Genomic DNA, 13,592 nt, shown 5'->3' on the forward strand with positions numbered 1-13,592 from the left:
ATTCTGAGAGGTCTCCTTTCATAATTAAACTGAAAAGTAAGCATATTAGGATGTTTGTGCAATATCACTGCGAGCACTACATCAATAGTTCAGTCTTAGACTCCCCATAAACAGTGAATAAATAAACAGAATTCTCCTAGTCTATTTTACATGTGTTTGTTTTATGGAAAAGGCTCTTTTTAATGTCCTTTAGGGGAACATGTTTAGAGATTTCAGGGACTTCATTAACAGCTTCACTTCAGTTTGCTCACAGACCATGTGATATTCCCAAAGCTCTATTTCCACAGCACTGTGAATGTTATAAGCTATTTGCAGAGAGTTATGGGCAGCAAGCAGTGGGTCACAAAGGAATACATATTAGCTTGCTTATGGTGTAAGGAAATAGGATGTTTAAGAGTTTTCAGGTCTAGGACGCTTAAAGTGTACCTGTCATAAAGCTCTGAAAACATACAACTGATAGCACAATCTCAAGTAAAATTTAACTACATCTCACAACTATTTTAGCCATTGTGTAACCTGAATCACTTTTGCAGAGCAAGAAAGCCCCTTGCAAAATTTAAATTATCTGTTAATGGGAGAAAACATGAAGCTTAATTGCACGTGATCATTCTAAATCATTATAACAATTATAAACCATTACTACAAAAAGCATGGAAGAAAGATGGAAAGATGGACAACTGTGTTAGAGGGCAGACTACATTGAAAACCTTTGGACTTATTTTTAAGGCAGTGTGAGCTATAGTGATAACATGCAAAGTTACTGTATACTGATTATTAGTAGGATTTATTGTATACAGAACAGTAAATCAGTTGATAATTGTTACTATATGTTAATTTAATTTTGCTCTCTGTAACAAAACCACCTGCTGCATTGAAGATCTTCTCGGGCAGCATACTGACAGCAGGGAAAGCTGGAAGCCCCAGCACCTGGTCCGGTCTGGACACAAATAGTGGGGTCCTCGTTTTTAAAAGGTGTCCACATCCGCCCTTGACCCTAAGTAGTCTGCAGTCATATGTTTGTGATGCTGCCTTTGAGTGCTGCTTGCAGCTGGTCCTGTCTGCTGTGGTTGAAAAAGTTTTATAAGCATCGCTGAAGCATTTTGTCCAAACATTTGTAACAAATTGTGGGTTTCAGCCTAAACGACCTTAATCACAACATCATTACATAGTAAACATCACCTAAATATCCTCCCACTCTATGGTGGACAGGTTAACACTCATCAAAAAATGCAAAACACATGGTAACATTTAAAACCATTAACCCCTAGGATCTTGTAGCAAACACGTCACCATAGGAAAAATGAAAAATAGAAAGAAGAAAATTGAAAATTGCATAAATAACTTACAAAATTGCACAACAAAGTATTACCATTTAAGGGATGTGAAAAAATAATTTTAAATACAGACTAACATGACTCATATCCTATCTGAAATGTAACCCCTTTGGATCCTAGTTTTCAATTTGCATGTCCGCAAAGCCTCCCATCTCCAAAATTTCCTATGCACATCACTAACTTGAGGGATCTAAAGATTTGAGGATCAGAGGCACATTGGGCATGAGAGTTGATTCTGCCACTATTAAGAAATATCAAGAGGTTCTTCCTCAGCACCTCCTCTAAGTGGCAAATTTTTACCCCCTCTGGGATTACCATTAGATCTACTATTTTCTCCTTTTATCAGGTGCCAAAAGGATGGTCACCCAAAAATGATTACCCTACTTCATGGCCCTGAACTCTGATGATGTTGAGATAAGCACAGTTTGCCTGCAGAAGATGACCCTGAACCAACTAACCTAACCCTTCTCTCTGTATTCCTCTGCCTCCTACTAGCTCTCCTTTAGGGATGGAGGCAGTGAGCAAAGGATCCTGTAGGGTCTGAGACAGCCGAAAGTTCTCCTTTATTTTACTGCTTTGCCCTCAGTGCATGATCTATCATACTGTGCAGTGCGTGCTTCAGGTGAAACAACAGAGGAATTGTGTTGCTAATCCTACACTTGTAGGGGCTCACTGTTCATGTTGCTTCAAAGTTTGAAAAGTTGCTGCTCCCCGCCAATTGAAATGGCAGTGCCTATCTTTCCATGTAATTTGTTTGACAATCTCTTACCTATTAGCCTACTAAATGGTCATTAATGTTTTTAACATTCAGCTCCTTTTGACTTCAGTGAGTTTCAAATTTGACACCTTAACTTTAGTAATGTTTGACAAACTCACCTTGAACCTAGCTAACAAATAGCTGCTTGGAATCTAGCAATTTCATTTGAGGGGGCTGGCACATAAGTAAGCGTCCATAATAGGACCATTTAATCCATCAAGTTCAAAAGCTAGGAAGTACATCATAGGTACCAGGTTGCTTTGCCTCCTTAGGTTTTACAAACTGCGCATGGTTTGGGTTTTCTTTAAACCCAGTCCCAAACTGAACCCTGAACCTTGAGTCGCTAAAAACCGAACCCTAATCTCATCACCCTATTCAAATTTTTGGCTCTTGTGACTCTGCTGACCAGGACCAAAGGCTGCACTTCAATATAAGTTCCTGTTTACTTCTGGTGTCATACCTGCAATTTTTGGTTGAAAAAATCAGTGATTCGTGAACCCAGTAAATCCCAAGAATTTGGTATGAACCTAAAATGTATCTCTGAGGAGAAATACTGTATTTCTAAAAGTCGTTTGCAAAAAGCAGCCAATCATAATTTAAAATCAAATATAATTCCTAGCTGGCCACTGTGGGCTACCACATTTTGCATCCTGTTTTTTGCAGTTAAATAATGGTCACTGTGGTATCTCCTAGTGCCATTGATTTGCCATAATGATTATTTTTACAAACATACGGTGAAAAGAAAAAAATGTGTGCTTGTGTGCTTAAGGCATTTTTACTGTTGACACTAGAGTGGAAGTGACAAATGGCCATTTTTGTGCAGTCTATGTTTTAGCCACAGATGAAGGTTGACTTCTGTGTGTCTATTTAGAATATGTCTTAACAGTTTGTCAGGAACGGATGCTTTTATTAGAGGTTACAGTCCTCTAGTATAGTTGTGTGCTCAGGAGCTTACAGTCCATTACTGAATAGGTTTCAAAAAGAGAAGCTTGCATTCTATCTCCTATAAGACTATCCATGAATGTAGAGTAAATGTCATATCACCCGAATAGCAGTGGAGTAATTATACAACATTCTCTCAGTGTTTAATTAACTATTTACAAAGAGAATCATGGAAAAGTGAGAGTAATCCTATGAACCCTGCAAAAAATGATGGTCATTGGAAGGTTGCTTAAATGTATGTGTGATGATATACAGTAATTGCAGTTAATGTTGTGATCCCATGTCACTGTGGCTTCCGTAAACATTAAGGCCCATGGAAGTTACAGAAAAATCGACATAAATTCTAGAAACTGCTGCAGTTGTACATTATAAATGCTCCTAGCCATTTAATAACTGATGTAGCAGCACTGCATGCTGTCCAACTTTTGGAGTGACAAGTGGCAAGCGACAGATCCAAACTGTACTTGAAAGACAAGAAAAGAAGACTTCCCAAACAAATCAGACAAGACTTTCTAGTAACAATTACACTGGAAAAGGTGCTGATGTCTCAAGGCCTTCTGAGAATGTGTAGCTTGACTCCTAATAGGAAAGTGTGGCAAGCACACTAATTAGAAAGATTGCTTCTTTCAGACAGGTATAGAAAAAAGGCACATGAGTCACCTGTGATAAATTAGAGCTATTGCAGAATTGATTAGATGATTTATGCTTTGATCACTGCAGTAAAGATAGAACATCCATGCTAATTCATTACCATGAGGTTAGGCTGTTATTTATGCTTGTGAGAGCTGTGTTCAAGCAGTGACATTTTCTCAATTTCTTTCAGAGCCAACGACTCGCTTTATGAAATTCTGCAGATGGACTTTGAAATGGACATCGGCAGTGGCTTGGCTGGAGCCCAGCAGATTACATGGCAGGTGGAATACCCAGAGGAAGACTCTGTCAGTGAACTTGTGATTTCCGAAATCTTTGTCAGCCAGGCAGCATTTACAGGGATTGTTCCTATAGCAATGGTATAGTCTATGTTTTGTTAATTTTCTGTTTCTGGCTTGTGCTCTGTTTTCATCCTTTTTTCTCATAGTATTGAACATTATAGTGACTAAACAAACTATATGGAATTAATGATAGATGTACATAATGTGTGTTAATTTTAAGATAAGGTGAGCAATTGTTATTCAATAATTGATAGCAGCTCTTTCCCAGTGACTGTTAAAACATGTTCATTTAATTAAAGGACACAGAAAAGGGTGCGCCCGTAGGAGCTGGGATTTTTTAGGTACCAATAACTGGAGAATAATCTAAAAATGAAATATGTTTTATTCAATTGATTAAAAATTTCCCTTGAAACACAACATACAGTATATAAACACAAATGTTAAAAATCACTCCGTCATGGTGTACTGGAGAATGGTGGACAAAGTCCAAAATTGGTGCTACTTCTAGGGTGACAATCCCAACATGTTTCGCCGACCACTTCGGTTTCTTCAGGGGATATTGTAAACTAATAACACATCTATGTCAATGAGTAAATTAAACCAAAATCAGTACTGCAACATTTAAGCTTAATTCAATCTTTCTAAATAAATAGAACTTCAGAGCATATGAGTATGCCAGACAGATCTTTAACAACATAATATATATATATATATATATATATATATATATATATACATACATATATATATACTGTATATATATATACATATATATAAAACATGTATAATATATATAACAATACAAAAGTAAACTGAATTCAAGATTGATAATGGGTTTCTTACCACTGTGCGTTAGGACACAGACTAATCATTCAGATTCCCACTTGCTGTGTGGGGTAGGATCAGCTAAACACCAATCAGGCTACTTCAGACAGAACTCAACAGATGGGTAATGCGGCTAGGCTTTCATTTGCTGGCGGCAGGAGGAAAAAATCAGGGTCTATTTGTCAAACAATAAATCCAATAAATGTTGCCAGGAAAAATATTTTTCATTTATTAATATTCAGAACTTTTGACAAAGCCTATAGGTGGTTTGGATATAGTGTCATTATATAGCCAGGAAAAAGGCTCTCTGATGCATGTAGAAATATGTTAGGTCTGATGTTTAAAGGAATTTTTATTGGGGGAAAATAATCTAAAAAATAATATATGTCTTACTGAGGAGTAAATTATACTTTAAGTGAATCAGTCATTCCCCAAATGTCAGCTTCTTTATTCAGGAGTCTGCTCCACTAATCCAGTCACATGCCCACCATAGCTAAGAGGGGGATGAGTTCCCACTGTGGTCTTAACAAAAGAGCACATATACTGGGTAATATGATAGTGCAGATGAATACAAGACTTGTATTCTCTGTAGTCTTGTATTCATCTGCACTACCCTATTAAGCTTGAATGTTGCTGTGTACTGATGTACTGATTTTGGTTTATTTTACTCATTGACATAGGTGTGATAATACAATATCTCCTGAAGAAGTCAAAGTGGTCGGCGATACATGTTGGGACTGTCACCCTAGAAGTTGCACCAATTTTGGACTTTGTCCAACATCTCCAGTATACCATGAAGGATTGATTTTTAACATTTATGTTTGTGTATGTTGTGTTTCAAGAGAATTTTTCAATTAATTTAATAAAACATGTTTAATTTTTAAATTATTCTCCAGGTATTGGCACCTTAAAAATCCCAGCTCCTATGGGAGCACCCTTTTCTGCGTCCTGTATCTCTGAAAACATGTTTTCTATATCCTCTTAATATTTTTAATACCCAATAGGAATGATTTTTGAGTTTAGGTTGGGGCTGAAATGAACCCAACCCATTTGCAATCCATGGACGTGACAAACTAATGTGATCGTTCACTACCATAGCAAATGCCTACCAATAATATATTCTCTGGCCTCAGAACCTAGGTCAGATGGCTTAGAATGGCCAATAATCAGGGTTTTGCTATGTACCAGTCCCTCAATAGAAAAAGACAGATTTACAAGCATAAATATTGTCAATGTATTTAATTGTGATAGGAAAAGGGATAGGGAGTACTTCTGATAAAATGCATTTGGACAATTTAACGTAGACCACTGGTTTCATAAAGTAGATATAAAGCATTCAATGAATGTTCTTTAGGTAACAAAAAGCTGTGTATGCTAGGGAATTTAGGGGTGTCGATGATAAGGCATTTTACATCTTTATGTGGCTGGTGTGTGTCCTGTAGCTCATTTACAGCCTCCCCACATGCACAGTCATAACAAGATATATGTGTCTTTTTCAAAGGGTATATTTCATATTTTTTTCTGACCGCAATGTATTTTCATTTTTGTGTACTTCACTGATAACCAGCTGTAGGTGTACTTTCCCAGGGCATATTTTCTTGCTGCAATTTCTTTTTTCACAGCCAGTCCTTGAGTTTACATGAAATTCACTGAAAACTGGCGGCTTGTGTATTTCCACAGGGCATATTTCCTCAGCTTTTTCTGGCTGCAATTGTTGTAAAGGGTTTTTTTTTTTTGTAAAAGCAGTGTATTCCTGGGGCAATGTGCATCAGCACCTAATCTCATTTTATACTTTCTGAAGGTATTTGCCCAAACAGGGACCTTTATATCACTATCACCAGCTGTTAAAGCTTATTAAACATTGAACTGGTTAGGTTTACAACTACTTTAACAAAGGTAGCTTTAGTTCTTTGAAATGAGGTTCTGGGGTACATTTTCTTATGTGCTCTGCCTTTGTATACAGATTTATATACCCACATTTCCTTTTAGGGTATAATATCTGGCCACAACAACTGATTGATTGCTAGCTCTTTAGTTGTCAATACCTTAACTACTATTTTCTATTAAATTAAGCCTTTTTGCTGTGTGCATATACAGTATCTGGCAGCACAGCATAAATAAGGTGTTTAGAAGGCTTTATTGTGTAATACACTGATTCTGTTGAAGGGGTTTTTGATTCAGATTCCTTTAGTCCCTTCCTACCATATTCTGTACGGTTTTATTGTCTTGTTGGGCCACAAGTCCTACTTTGTAGAATCCATGGTTTCCATACAATGCACTGATGATGAGAAAAAGCCTAAAATAGATAAATAAGTGTATATTTGTACCATATACAAGCAGTTTTTTTTGTGTATCTGGCTTCTCTGGTTGTTCTGTTCTGTTCACTGTCCCAAAATGGGAAATAATCCTTTTGTTTTGGGATATGTGAATGTTCTAAGAAGGCTTTATTGTGTTATGCACTCATTCATTTGGAATCCTTTGTAATTTATGTTAGTCTCTTCTCATCATAACCTGTATGTTTATACTGTTTCATACTTCTGGAAGGTAAGATGTGTTGTTGAACAGTTCATAGACATATAGAACAGACACCCACAACTGAGCATAATTGGAGACTGGAGTATTTTGTTAGTTGCAGCATATTCAGTCAATAATATAAACCTGCACTTACAGGGCTGGCCCTACCATGGGTCCCGCTGGGTCCATTGGACCCAGGCAGCACTTTGAGAGGGGCAGCAAACTGACGCCCAAGATTTTTTTTCCAGCAGTTTTGTGTGTGACAACCCCGCTGGCCTCAGACACATACACATAGTTGCCAGGCACGAGGGTGCACATACACAGTATAACATCGGCTGGCTAACACCCGAGCACACATGAAGAGCTCAGGTGTGTGTACTGCCAGGGTGGGGTACCCACGGGAGACAGAGGGCAAAGATCCCTTTCCCAACAGCTCCGCCAGCAGCCAATGATCAGGTGCAGCTTGCATTTCTATTGGGTTGAACTGGAGGAGTAAATGCGGCTGGCCTCGTGCCCTGCCCGCCTTCTTCTGCTGTTCTGCTCATGCCCTTTGATGGGCGTGATTTTTTTATGGGGGGGGGGCAGCATTTCATTCTTGGACCCGGGCAGCACAATGTCTCGAGCCAGCCCTGTGCACTTCAGCGGATCCATGTACAGCACGGGTACTCAATCTGTGGCCTTCCAGCTGTTGTGGAACTACAAGTCCCATTATGCCTCAGCCCTTGGGAGTCATGCTTGTAACTGTGAGTGGCTTGCAATGCTAGGACGTGTAGTTCTGCAACACCTGAAGGGCCACACGTTGAGCACCCATGATGTACAGCATTAGATTAAGGATGATCGAACTTTTGAAAAGTTCGGTTCGACCAGAACACCCGAATTTTCCAAAAGTTCGGTTTGGATTTCAGAACCCCATTGAAATCAATGGGACCCGAACTTCGGTAATAAAAAAACACCATTTTGAAGCCCTAAAACCCAATAAATGCCCCTAAAAAGTGCCTAGGGTTCTGGGTCATGCCCCATTAACTATTAATCACACAAAAAAAAGTTCTTAAAAATTGTCATTTTTGATAAAAAAGCCAATTATTGAAAAAATTAAAAAAAAAAAGAGATTTCACAGGTACACGTTTTAGACCCCCCAGACACAAAATCACACAAAAAAAGTTCTTAAAAATTGTCATTTTTGATAAAAAAGCCAATTATTGAAAAAAAAAAAAAAGAGATTTTTTGATTTTTACTTTGGATTTCAGATCTGGGGGGTCTAAAAAGTGTACAGGTGAAGTTTCAGCTCTGTAGCATGTCCAGAACCAGAAAAAAAAATATTGTTTGTATTAGAAAACTTTCTGACAGGGGGTTGTAACGCTCCTGCGTTTCTTATATGGTGTGGATTTTCAGCTGCAGAAATAGTTCCACGTCAGTAGTCATGTAAGAGATATGCTGAGATACCATTCCCAACCTAAATGACTCATCATGTGTGGAAGGTCTTATTTCAGCCAGTAAATACACACAATTAGCAAGCTGGTTCCTAGAATGACTCTATGTATGTGGTAACACAATGATGAAGTTTGAGGGATAGGTTGAGTGGAGGTGGTAGGTGATAGACACTTGAAGGTGAGACAGTAGCAGATGGATGCAGGAAGGTTTAGCAATGTTGTATGGTAGCAGATGACAGAATAGCAGGTGGACATACAAAAGAGATCAACCCAGTGCAGAAAAGTAGCAGTAGTCTCAAGAGCTAGCAATCTAGTTATGCAGATGTGATAAACAGTCTTTACTATGCAGAGCTAGATAGTGTAAGCTTAGTATAAGTTTATAGAGAATTCCCCTGCGGGGTACTTAGCACTATTAGCGATACAGCCGAAGGGTGGTTCAGGAGAGGCGGATGATCCAGTAGCGGGATACAGGGATCAGCGCGGCGAGGTTCCGTCAGCGAGGTAAGCTTGCAAGCATGGAAGCTTCAAGCAAGGTTAGCATCCAGGTAAGGGTGTTTGAACGAACACATGTGAGTGAGAACCGGCGCTTTAAATAGCCATCTAGTCCGGCGCTGGGTGATGACAGCTCCAGTCTTAAAGGTGTATGCGCACCTTTTCCAAAAGTAAATGGTGGGGCGCATACACTTGTGGAAAGTGTAATTTAGGGTACCAAAGGTACCTGAACATTACAATACCCCCCCCTTAAGGCCTGCTCCTGAAGGCCTCTGGAGCTGGTTTGTCTGGGTATCTCGCATGAAAATTGCGGATTAATCTAGGGGCATGTATGTCAGAGGTGTTTAGCCAGGTGTCGTCTTGGGGCCCATAGTTCTTCCATCTAACCAAGTACTGAAGTCTTCTTCTGTAGATACGAGAATCCAGAATCTCTTTTATCTCGTATTCTTCTCCACCTTCAACTTGTACAGGAGGGGGAGGTGGAATATTAGGCCTTATTCCTTGGTCCGGAACATGGGGTTTTAGTAGCGACACATGGAAAATGGGATGGATTTTTAGGTCCATTGGCAATGTAAGCTGCACTGCAGCTTTTCCAATAAGTTTCTTGATTGGGAAAGGTCCCAAGAACAGAGGTCCAAGCTTTTTGCTAGGGATCTTCAGTCTCAAGTTTTTTGTTGAGAGCCAAACGAGGTCCCCGATAGTATACTGTGGAGAAGGTCTTCTACAAAGATCATAGTACTTCTTTTGTTGACTGTGAGCGTGTGCAATGGTAGTATTTAGTAAACCCAGAGAATCCTTTATTTGGGTAAGATAGTCTGAGGCTACTGGGTTATTTGAAGGAAGGATGCGTGGAGGGAGAATAGAGGGATGGAACCCATAGTTCAAGTAGAACGGACTCTGCTTGGTTGTACTGTGAGTTGCGTTGTTGTAGGCAAATTCTGCCAGGGGGAGAAGATCCAACCAATCATCCTGTTGGTAAGAAGTGTAACAACGTAAATACTGCTCGATGCATTGGTTGACTCTTTCAGTCTGTCCGTTGGTCTGCGGATGGTAAGGAGAAGTGAGCTTCCGCTCAATCCGTAGTATGTGACATAGTTCTTGCCAGAATTTAGAAATAAATTGGGATCCACGGTCAGACAGAAGAGTTTTTGGGATACCATGTAATCTGAAGACATGTTTCATCAGGAGTTCTGCCGTTTGTTTGGACGAAGGTAGTCTGCGAATAGCAATGAAATATGCCATCTTTGTCAGATGGTCCACTGACACCAAGATGGTATTAAATCCTTTGGAAGGAGGCAATTCTACGATGAAGTCCAATGACAAAACCTCCCATGGAGTTTGGGGTATTGGTAGACTGCATAGTAGACCGGATGGTCTCGTAGTGTCAATTTTGGACCTGGCACAGACATTGCATGAAGAGACGATTTTTTTTTTGTATAGATGTTTTCATGTCAGGCCACCAGAATTGTCGAGAAATCAAATTGAAAGTCTTTGTCATACCCATATGTCCTGCCATAGGCACATCATGCGATAATTCCAAGATCTTGGTGCGTAGGGTAGGTGGTATGTAAAGTTTGTCGTTGTAGTAGAGGAAGCCTTCTGCATCAGTATTTAGTTGTGGTGGGGGTGAATCCAAACTTATACCATGCAGAACCTCTTCCTTTAAGGAACGGACAACTCCAATAATGCGTTTGTGAGGTATTATAGGAACGGAAGGGATTTCAAAGTAGTTTTCTTCAGTTAGTCGTGATAGTGCATCCGCCTTTTTGTTCTTATCTGCAGGTGTGTAGGTCACTAGGAAGTTAAACCTTAGAAAGAATAGTGACCATCGTACCTGTCGATGAGAGAGAGTTTTGCTAGTATGAAGATATTGGAGGTTTTTATGGTCCGTGTATATAATTATTGGTAGTTGGATGCCTTCGAGTAAATGTCGCCAATTCTCCAGAGCCAATTTTATAGCAAGCAGTTCCTTTTCACCCACGGGGTAATTTATCTCGGGACTGCTCAGGGATTTAGAAAAAAAAGCGACTGGATGAAGTGGTGAAGTGTGGTTAGGTCGTTGGGAGAGTATTGCTCCTACTGCCATGTTTGACGCATCTACCTCCAGAATGTATTGGAGGGATGGGTCTGGATGGCGTAATATGGGAGCGGAAGTAAACCTTGTCTTTAACAAGTGGAAAGCCTTATTTGCTTCTTCTGACCATTTAAATGGTATTTTTATGCTAGTGAGCAGTGTGAGGGGTCTCACAATAGCAGAAAAGTTTTTTATGAACTTCCTGTAGAAATTTGAAAATCCCAGGAATCGCTGTAGCGCCTTGCGTGTAGTTGGTGTAGGCCAATCCTGAATGCAGGATATTTTACTCATGTCCATCTCGATTCCTGTTTTGGATATGATGTAGCCTAGAAAGAGTACCTCATCTTTATGGAACAAGCATTTCTTCAGCTTCACATAAAGATTATGTGCAAGCAATCTCGGTAATACAAGTCTTACATGTCTTATGTGTTCAGACAGGGTCCGTGAATATATAAGTATATCGTCCAGATATACCACAACACAGACATCTAGTAAGTCTTTAAAAATATAGTTTATAAATCGTTGGAAAACTGCAGGGGCATTGCATAGGCCGAATGGCATCACAAGATATTCGAACAATCCGTATCTAGTTCTGAATGCAGTCTTCCACTCGTGTCCATCACGGATTCGAATGAGATTGTATGCTCCTTTCAGGTCTAATTTTGAAAAATAGGTAGCTCCACGCACCTGCTCAATGAGCTCAGGGATAAGCGGTAGAGGATAGCGATCTTTTATTGTGATAGCATTCAATTTCCTGTAGTCGATGATAGGTCTGAGACTTGAATCTTTATTGCGAACAAAAAAGAGTCCTGCTGCAGTGGAAGAAGTGGAAGGTCTAATAAAACCTTTTTCCAAGTTCTCATCCAAATAGGTTTTGAGATGGGCAAGTTCATCCTGTGAAAGAGGATAAACATGACCGAACGGCAATTTGCTATTTGGGAGTAGATCAATGCTACAATCATAGTCTCAATGAGGAGGTAATGCTTGAGCATTTTTCTCAAGAAAAACCTCAGAAAGATCCTGATAACATAGTGGTGCAATCTCATCTGTCACCACAGACAGAATCTTCCCGGAAAACGGGAGGTTACACGTTTCCTCGCAATAACAAGAAGGGAAGGTCAAGGACCGTTTCTTCCAATCTATGGTTGGTTGGTGTGTGTGCAACCAGGGAAGTCCCAACACAATGGGAAAGTGGGGTGATGGTATTAAATCGAAGGTAGAAGTCTCCCTATGAGACTCGTTAATAGTGACTAGAGGTGCTTGTGTCTGATCGGTGATCGGACCAGAGGATAACGGAACACCGGTAATAAGACTTACTGAGACAGGTTTGAGTTTAGAAATAATAGGAATTTTATTTAAAGCAGCAAAACATATATCCATATAATTTCCACAAGATCCTGTGTCAATCATGGCCTTAGTAGTAATCCTGTTCTGGTCCCACTGTAATGTCAAAAAAACAGAAATGTAGGGGTTAGTGAATGAAGTTGTCAATCCTCCTAGGGAGACATGTGAACACTCACCCTTCTTTTTGTTGACTAGGGGACAGACGTTTATCTTGTGATCCGGGAAAGCACAGTACAAGCAGAGATTTTCATTTCGTCTTTTGGCTTTTTCCATAGTTGATAGCGGTGGGCGTATGGTTCCTACCTCCATAGGAACGGCCAGACTCCGAGAGGAAACGGATAATGGCATTCCCATCTTTTCAGCCTTTCTTTCTCGTAGTCTTCTATCTATGGTAATACTGAGTTGTATTAATGCATCCAGGGTTTTTGGCAGATCCGCTCGGGCGAGCTCGTCCTTAACGGCTTCTGATAGGCCAAGCCTAAATTGGGTTTTCAGAGATGCATCATTCCATTCTGAATCAAGGGTCCATCTCTTGAACTCTGCGACAAAGTCTTCTACAGGCCTCCTTCCTTGTTTCAAGGATCTTAACTGAAGATCAGCAGTACTCTGCCTATTGGGGTCATCATATAGGCTAGTGAGCTCTGCCAGGAACAAGGCATAGGAGTTGAGAAGCTGGTCGTTTTTCTCAAAAAGAGAATCTGCCCAGGCTCGAGGATCGTTTGATAGGTAAGAAGTAATAGTACAAACCTTAATGTGATCAGTAAGGTAGGTACGAGGTTTTAGCAAAAAAAGTAACTCACATGCGTTTTTAAATTCGCGAAATTTTTTGCGATCGCCTGTAAATACCAAAGGGGGATTTATCTTGGGTTCAGGGGACTGAGCAGAGGTAAGTTGTGTCAGTCTAATTACCTGCTGCGACAGAGCCTGATTGTCTTCTTTTAATTCAGC

At 39.9% G+C, this 13,592-nt stretch overlaps 1 protein-coding gene across 1 annotated transcript in view; it reads left to right on the forward strand.

Moving 5' to 3' along the window:
• TMEM132B (transmembrane protein 132B) overlaps nt 1-13,592 on the forward strand; it is an 826,908-nt gene that overhangs the window by 571,578 nt on the left and 241,738 nt on the right. Inside the window, exon 4 of the mRNA XM_082244082.1 lies at nt 3,857-4,043. Within this exon, the coding sequence (XP_082100208.1) occupies nt 3,857-4,043 (187 nt within the window). The remainder of the gene's footprint in view (nt 1-3,856; nt 4,044-13,592) is intronic.

This window comes from Pelophylax lessonae (assembly GCF_965119305.1).
Source record: "Pelophylax lessonae genome assembly, chromosome: 1".
Lineage (NCBI taxonomy): Eukaryota > Metazoa > Chordata > Amphibia > Anura > Ranidae > Pelophylax > Pelophylax lessonae.